At 44.9% G+C, this 8,818-nt stretch overlaps 1 protein-coding gene across 1 annotated transcript in view; it reads left to right on the forward strand.

Annotated features, from left to right (window-relative positions):
• GABARAPL1 (GABA type A receptor associated protein like 1) overlaps positions 1 to 7,466 on the forward strand; it is an 8,625-nt gene extending 1,159 nt beyond the window's left edge. The window contains exons 2-5 of the mRNA XM_049627125.1: positions 4,049 to 4,127; positions 5,149 to 5,267; positions 6,142 to 6,203; positions 6,406 to 7,466. Coding sequence (XP_049483082.1) covers positions 4,049 to 4,127; positions 5,149 to 5,267; positions 6,142 to 6,203; positions 6,406 to 6,463 — 318 coding nt within the window. The 3' untranslated portion in view covers positions 6,464 to 7,466. The remainder of the gene's footprint in view (positions 1 to 4,048; positions 4,128 to 5,148; positions 5,268 to 6,141; positions 6,204 to 6,405) is intronic.
• The last annotated feature ends 1,352 nt before the right edge of the window (positions 7,467 to 8,818 follow it).

Here is an 8,818-nt window from a genome sequence, read left to right on the forward strand (position 1 = left end):
TTTGGCTTTTTTTTTTTTTGTTTGTTTTGGAAGCTGATTTATGTGGCTAAAATTAGCGCAGGCAGTGAGGAGGAACAGAAGAAACATTGAGGTAGCTTTCTGCATCCGGGCGTTTTTTCTATCATCCCCTCCCCCGCCACTTGCCTGGTTTTTCTCCAGTGTGGGCTGCGCAGCCTGATTGCAAGGCAGAAGACTTTGGAGTGTGATAGAGCAACCCCCGTTGGGTTTGGGAGATGGAGGCGCATTATACTTTTTAATTTCAGGCAGGGACATCGGGATAAATATTACATGCTATGTACAGGTAAAGTGATTGTGATAATCTGATATGCCTTCTTGACCTGCAGGTACTCTTTGGGACTCTTCTCCAAACCTTCCCTAACTTTCGTCGCGTTACAGCTTCTGGAAGCAACTTGGGCCTTATGTCAGCAGTAGAAACCCCTTACGGTCCTTTTCTTACGAGGAAGCAAGACATTAGGGCTATTCCATTCCCCCAGGAATTGCACACAAGAGTTTTTGGCTCAAAGGGGAAGCTAGCCCTATCACCCACCCAGTAAAGGATCCTTCACAAATTATTTGTTATGCTCCCTGGACCTTGGATGACTGCTTTAAAAGTTTCCCCCAATTTTGTGGTCATAGCGATCCTACTCTCTTATAATATTTTCAAATGACAACTGACTCTCATTGACTGGTCAGGTACTCTGTACCTGGCAATGTGTTACACGCTCTGACTTTATTCTCTTAATCCTCACACGGTTGCGATCGCATTCTACAGAGGAAAGATCTGAAGCACCCAGAGATTAAGTATTCCCGAAGGTTTCCTGTGGCTCGTGTGTGGCAAAGCTGAGATTCTACCTCTGGTTTCTCAACTCGTACAGTTCTAGTCAACAGAATTAAGCAAGCGTGCCCTGTGTGCCTCGCACTGTTAGGTGTTGGAAATCAAGAAAAAAAAACATTGTGGCCCTCACAGTCAGAGTCCTAATGATGCCAGAAAGGTAACCCGCGGAGCAAAATGACTACCGTTTCATTCAGAACTCTCTTACGAAGCTCTGTTCCAGTAGCTCTGCCTAAGAGGGACAGGGACAGACTCTGAAATGGCCCTGTTCCTACCTCTAGTTAAAATTCCCATGTATTTCTTCCAAAGTGAGCACTTCCCATTTCAATCATTTACGTGCGTTCACCCAGAATATTTCAACTAATCCTCCCTGTTCTTCTCCAGCTCATTGTTTGGTGTGAAATGTTTCACCTCTGATAATTTGTAAGCTCTTAGAACCATTACTCAGATCTCATGGCTCCTCCAGTTGGGTTTTCACCAGTTTATAGGCCTCCCAGCTGCTCCTTAGGTGCCCAGGCTGTGACTGTCTTTGCAGTTGTGATGCAGGAAGACAAGCTCTGCTTTCTGAGTTGTGAGATTCGATTCTGGTTCTGGGCAGAACCCTTAATCTTGCTGTTTACAGAAAAGAGGGTTAGGGTAAGTGATTTCTAAAGCCCCTTCTCACTGAACTGTTGGTGTTACCAAAGCAATCACGTACCCTGACTGCTCACATAACTCAAATAAGGTCCGGCCTTATTTCTTAGCTACCATCATAGATGAGCTCATGCCTTGAGAGGGCAGGGTTTCTGGAGATCTTAAATTATCTTCATAGCTACAGTGTATCGAAAACCTGCAACATTGTAGGAAATCTTTGGGAATAGATTAAAAATCTTTGGGAACAGTTTAAAAAACAGGTCTGTTTTTTAAAAATTTGTGAAGGGCCCTGTGGAATATCAGGCAGGTTGCACAGAAGAAGAAAAAAAGAAACTGACAACCAGAGAGGAAAAGCATCTAGCCCAGGGCCCATGAGTAGGGTTGGGATTCTTGGAAACCTAGAATCTTTTCTGGTAAGCTCTGGCCTTAGCGATTACCCCTCTTTTTCCTCTCCAGATCCCAGCCTCCTGTCCCGATGTCTTATTTGCAGTCTATTTTATTGTCCTCTTTTTCTGCTCTCGTGCTTTCCATTGCTTCTTACTGATGGGAGCTGACAGGTCTCAGGGTTCCTTGGAGAGACAGTGCTAGGCTCCGTCTCTTTCCCTTTGATTTCCTTAGCCTTGTCTTGCCTCCTGTCTGTCCTCATTGTTGGGCCTTCACCGGTCTCTCCCTGAACCTCTTGCTACTTTTTCTTTAAAATTTCTGATTCATGTATTTTTCTTTCCTCCGGTTTTTATTTTTAAATTTTTTAGTGGAACTGTATCCTTCTGGTCTTCCTGGTACTACAAGATTCTTTTTCTCCAGAAACACAGAATGATGTTTTTCACTATTTTTTTAACGTTTGTTCAGTTTTTGAGAGACAGAAAGCATGAGCAGGGGAGGGGCAGAGAGAGAGAGGGAGTCACAGAATCCGAAGCAGGCTCCAAGCTCTAAGCTGTCAGCCCAGAACCGGACACAGGGCTTGAACTCAAGAGCAGTGAGATCATGACCTGAGCGGAAGTTGGACGCTTAACTGACCGAGCCACCCAGGCGCCCCTGTTTTTCACTATTTTTTTAAAAGTTTATTAATTTTGAGAGAGTACCAGCAGTGGAAGGACAGAGAGAGAGAGAGAGAGAGAGAGAGAGAAAGAAAATCCCAAGTAGGCTCCGCCCCATCAGTGCAGAGGCCCATGTGGGGCTCAAACCCATGGCCTTGAGATCATGACCCAAGCCAAAACCAAGAGTCAGAGACTCAACTGACTGAGCCACCCAGGTGTTTTTCACTATTTTAATGTGTTCCCTTTCATTTAGTAGCTTCAGGCACCAAGTCCCTCCCTTTAAGTCCATCCTTGTATTTAGAAACAAATCTTCACATATTTGATGGATTACTGAAGTTTATTGTATCAGTACCACGACTGTAAAAGAGGTGTTGGAAAGTTCTCTTCCTTTAAAAGTCACTGGAATACTGTGGCTGAGAGGAGTGACCTTTGATCACACAGTTCCTAGGGATTCTGTTACTTCTGCTTCTAGAACTTTTCCGTACTTGCCATATCTTTAGTCAGGAATGATGGTATTTTCTAAAGTAAAAATCTAAAGCGATGGCTCTACAATAGATTTTAAATATTTGTAATGTCAATTAAATCATACAACAGATGTAAATACTAAATAGGGGTGCCTGGGTGGCTTAGTCGGTTAGGTGTCCAACTCTTGATAGCGGCTCAGGTCGTGATCTTGAGGTCGTGGAGATTGGGCCGTGTTGGGTTCTGCCCTGGGATTCTCTCCCTCTCTCTCTGCCCTTCACCTGCTCATGAGCCCGCGTGTGTGTGCTCTCTCTCTCTCAAAATAAATAAATAAGCATTAAAAAATTATAAATACTTGTAATTACATAAACTTAAATATATTATTTAAATTGCTATTTAAAATTTTATGCATAGAGTCTTTAATTTTTCTATATCTTCATTTTTTTCTCTTCATTACAGGACCATGTGATCTTTATAAAATTTGAAGTACTCTAGAAATATTTGATGTGGACGTTGAAAAATCCCGTAAAATAAACAATCAATATTGATAAATGGGTTATTGTAGTGACTTCATATTACAGGATATCTTACTATAAGAACTATTTAGTACTTCTTTGATAGAATAAAACCATGCCTCGAACGTGGTTTTTGGCAGTCCTTCTTGAAAATTTTGACAAAGTATAACACTTAAAGCACATTACCTATACCTTGAATAAATGGCATTCATAGGAAAGAATAAAAGTAATAGTTACTCAGGGCCATCTGAGGAATGAGCAGTCCTCTCACTGCTCTTATTAAATACCAGGAAGTATAGATCCTGCGCCTGACAGGTAATGTGTAATCACTTAAAATCAAGGTTCTCTTTACTTTCCATCACGTGCCTCTATTCTCTTCTTAATGTAGTAAAATGAACTATAACCTCACTGAGGAAGCCCACGCCCCCATAGGTTTTTGTAAGAGGTAAGGGGGAATAAGAAATGGGAACGTTTTAATGGGTCTAGACAAACTCACTTCAAATAGGAGAACTGTAGGATGTGGAAGAAAAAAGACTAGATTCTGTTCTTTCTTCTCTCCTCCCCACCAGGTGATTGTGGAGAAGGCTCCTAAGGCCAGGGTGCCCGATCTGGACAAGAGGAAGTACCTAGTGCCCTCTGACCTCACCGGTAATGCCTTTTCCCTCTCCACATGCTCCTTTCCCATGGCCTTTTTGGTCCCGCCTGCATGCCTGAGATTGTGGGGTTGAGAGAGGGTAGAGTTGAAGAAGGCGGGTGGGATTCTCCAGATAGTTGGGGAACTCAAACAGGAGTCATTGCTGGTTCCCTTACGCATGTCCCGTCACGTGTCTTGTGTGATTTAGACACAGCAGAAGGCACGACATTGAAAGCAAAGACCAGATGCCTCTCACTTAAACCACTTATAGTCAGCTTTGTTCTTGTGCTATTCCATTTATTCCAAAAGGAAAATCAGAGGGAAGATCACATTTTAGAGAGTCTCAGCTGAAGACTTGGTCTCTTCCAGCTACGGTTTTTGGCAATACGTTTTGTAGACACTGTTTGGGATTACAAAGAATGTATTAATTCTTCACCCTAATGATCCTTAATGGAAGAACCAGTGAATCCTGGAAACACTGGGAAGATTTTGTAGGTGCGTTTGCCAGCCTTCTAGAACTTTTTCGGTATGTTTAATAGAAGGTACAGCATTGAACCCCACTTGTTACCCCAACTTTGGGATGAGTGATCATAGTGAGATTACTGGAGTCCAGTAGACCTCTCCCCCAGCACTGGTTTGTCATAGGGTGCAACTGGGATGGAAGTGTGTTCCAGATTCCGTTTAGACAATGATAGACTATTTCAGTCTAGATGTACATAGCATTCCCTGAAAGTCGTCCTCCGGCTTTGAAGGAAGATGCTGACATTACGTCTGAAATCAAGTAAAGCATCTGGAATTGAGTAAAGAGGGGAAGGGTTGAATAAGCTTCTCTGTGACCTGTCAGGGAATATGGAGGCTCCTTCGAGTTGCGCTTTCAAGCTGTAGGACAGTATTTGGTTCTGCTGAGATTTGATCTAAAGCTGGTACTTAAAGGGAACCGATGCAGAATTTTTTTTTTTTTTTCCCCCTGGGAATTACTCTTCTCATAATCCCTTATTTTCCCTAATTGCCTTCTTTCCTTCTTCCTTTATCTAGTTGGCCAGTTCTACTTCTTAATCCGGAAGAGGATCCACCTGAGGCCTGAGGACGCCTTATTCTTCTTTGTCAACAACACTATCCCTCCCACCAGCGCCACCATGGGCCAGCTGTATGAGGTAAGCGTCCCGGTCACAACAATACTGTGCAGTCTGCTGTTTTCTAGCCTTTGTTCCAGTGTCCGCTGATAACACACCTGGGAAGTGGGGCAAGAGGTGTTACTTACCTGTATCGCCTTACACACAGCGGTGTAAGGCACTGGGAGATTCGATGTCACTTGTCCTTTAGGGATTGAGCAGCCTACTAGATTCATTGTCTTTGAATTCTCAGTTTTGCCTTATTCTGGTGTGGTCGTCTTGGATTGTCTCGATTGAAACCGCAAGCAATGGTTTCTGATTGCAAATTCCAAGTGAAATTCAAAATTCTAAGGCCAAGCCTTTAAATCAATTCATTCGTCTTAACAGACAAACTCGGTTGGAGGGAACAATTTATGTGATTCTGTTTGCTTGAATTGGTAAAGTGTCAGAATCTAATGAGAAACCTGTAGAAAAACACTTTGTCCTGCTGTATCACCCAGTTATGTACCTGTATTCCTTAAATGATTTCATGTGGTACTGCCTTCTTTCTGTGCTCGGTTAACAAGTTGTGTCAACTTCTCCAACAATCTCTTAATCTCATTTTTATCCCGGAGCATATATTCCCCGTTAGCGTATATTCTGGTGTATGTATATTTTTGTATCTGTGTTTCCCTTGCTAGAGTAAGCTTTCTTAAGGGTCGTGTTCTTCTCCCGATACTTCTACGTGTTGATGCTCTCCCTGAAGGCTTTTTGTGAACTCAGAAGCCGAATTCCAGTCACTTTTGTTTGTTTTTTATTCTTCTTTTCGTGGAGTCTGACGACGCCTCCCGTACCTCCCTTACCAGGGTGGGTGAGGCTCAGAATCCTAAGTAACGAACATGATGTTTTCCAACAGTCCTCTTGTCTCTTCCCTCAGGACAACCATGAGGAAGACTATTTTCTGTACGTGGCCTACAGTGATGAGAGTGTCTATGGGAAGTGAGTGGCGGAAGCCGGCAGATGGGAGCACGCGGACTCGGGGGTAGGGGGAGGGGCGTGTGTGGGACTTGGGGAAGGAGAGGGAGGGCTCCCACGGTGGAGGAGACAGAAGGGGAAGACCTCTGGAAACACTACACCGCGCACACCGTCATCGTATTTTCACATGCCCAATTGATATTTTTTCGCTGCTTCCTCGGCCCAGGGGGAAAGCATGTCAGGACAGAGCTGTTGGCTTGGCTTGGATAGAAGAACGGAGATGATTTAATTTTCACATTTCGGAATAAACTTTCGTGTCACCTCGCAGAAGAGGCAGGAGGCGGGCAAGTTGGGGCCAGAGATGATTGGGGACCACCAGTGACTTCCTGCTCTCCCTCCTCTTTGGGCAGAGGTTCTATTTTTGACACTTGCACAAGATAGGTAGAGAAAGGGGCTGCGGATGTTTTAGGACTTCTGGTAGTAGACCATTCCTAGGGACCAAAAGAGACCCGTTGTAGTTAAAACATTGTGACCCTGATCTCCCGTCTCCACACCTCCCCCATCCCAGTCGTTATCCCACAGGGTGCTGATAGACATGGGGCAGACATTTAGATGGCACGTTCTCACCACTGGAAAACGGGGGCCAGCCATGAGGGACGTTATGGTTATGAATATGGTTTCGATAGCATTAAACTGGAATTGACGAAGTTGGGCATCTCTGTCTAACCTGCTCTCTCTCTGGTGCCCCTTATCCCATACCTACCTTGGACATTAATGAGCCACAACCATTTCCAGTTACGGGCTAGAACCACTCCTTCAGCGTCTCCCAAACTTGGCTCCACGTATAGGGGACAGAGTTGTCTTTAGGATGGTAGGGGCAGGTATGAGGTGAGACCGATGGGCCACACCTCCCACCCAGCCAGGATTCTTGCTCCCTTGTTGCTGTCCCTTTAGTCCCATGCACACCGAAACTCTAAGTGATGGCCAGCTGCTTCCTTACTTTGGTTTTCATTGACTGCAGCTGCTAGTTAGGAAAGTTTGAGGGGATGATTTAGTAATTCATGGGGATTCTATTGATTCTGAGTATTTTCACTTTGGGGATTATATGGGTGGGGGTGGGGAGCAGGAGTGGCACCCAGTCATGACATTTCAGTTCATCTCTGCTAATGCAAAGGGTCCTTCCTGTGGGTGAAATCTGTATCAGTTCTGTCAGCTGCAGATTCTTGTGTAATGAAGTTTATGCTGTCAGGCCAAGGAAATAAAATAATTGCATACCTTGAAAACCAACCACGAGTTCAGAAATGTTGCTTTTATTGAGTGTGTATTAGAATAGATGGCGTGTGGTCTGTGAGCAGGAAAGTCTGAGTGAGGGCGGCTGCTGGAAACGAATGCTCCCAGGGGCGCTTGCATGGGTCCGTCGGTTGAGCTTCTGACTTCCGCTCAGCTCATGATCTCCCGGTTCGTGGGTTCGAGCCCCACATCACGCTCTGCGCTGACAGCTCAGAGCCTGGAGCCTGTTGCAGATTCTGGGTTTCGCTCTCTCTCTGCCCCTCCTCCACTCGCTTTCTCTCTTTCTGTCTCTCTCAAAATGAATAAACGTTAAAAACATTAAAAAAAAATGAGTTCTCACATAGGGCCACGCATAGACAGGTTTGCTCAGCTTTCCAGGGACCGTGAGTTACTGTTCCACGGCAGTTGTGGTGGGGCAGCGATGCAGGCTGCATCGGTGACCGTGTGCATGATTTTCTCCCCTGCAGATAACTGCGGTGTTAGTGCTTTACGTGTTTCCCAAAGCTGATGCTGGCATGCCGCCTGCATGAGAATAGAGGCGGTCGGGGTGTGCTTATTAAAAAATGCAGATGTCTAGGCCTTGTCCCAGATTTCGCTGACTCAGAAGCTCCGCGTAGGCGTCTGTGTTGTTAATCAGCCCCTCGTGACTCTGCGGCACACTGATGGAGAAGCTTGCTCTCTGTACCTCGTTTTGTTCTAAGTCCCAACCAAACCCGTTCTCTCTCTGTCTCCAAGTCGTGTCTACCTCTGTTGACTTAAAAAAAAAAATTTTTTTTAATGTTTATTTTTGAGATAGTGACCGAGTGGGAGAGGGGCAGAGAGAGAGAGAGAGAGAAGGAAACACAGAATCAAGCAGGCTCCAGGCTCTGAGCTGTCAGCACACAGCCCGACGCGGGGCTTGAACTCATAAACCTTGAGATCATGACCTGAGCCGAAGTCGGATGCGTAACCGACTGAGCCACCCAGGCGCCCCTACACCTGTAGACTTTTATGGGCTATACTGCAGCCACCAGAAAGGAAATGGAAGTAGGTGGTTATAAAAGATCCATGGCAGGATCCCACCCACCCCCAAGCCATACCTGGTGTACTGATTGAGAAAGTTAAGTCTGGATTGACAGGCAACAAAGAAGGCCAACCCAGCAAGCACAGTTATGTAGGGAACTAAGGAAAGCTCTAAGGAATTTTGATTTTGACATCGGAGCCTTAAAAATGGACACCTGTCACTACTGACAGAAAAATATCAGGGTGGTGTTTGTGATCAAGTCAAATGGCGGCTAATACTTGATTTAACACACAACCTGTATTTTGAAATTAATAGACTGAACCCATTATCTAGGAATGAGATTAGG

The sequence above is a fragment of the Panthera uncia genome, chromosome B4 (genome assembly GCF_023721935.1).
Source record: "Panthera uncia isolate 11264 chromosome B4, Puncia_PCG_1.0, whole genome shotgun sequence".
NCBI classification, from domain to species: domain Eukaryota; kingdom Metazoa; phylum Chordata; class Mammalia; order Carnivora; family Felidae; genus Panthera; species Panthera uncia.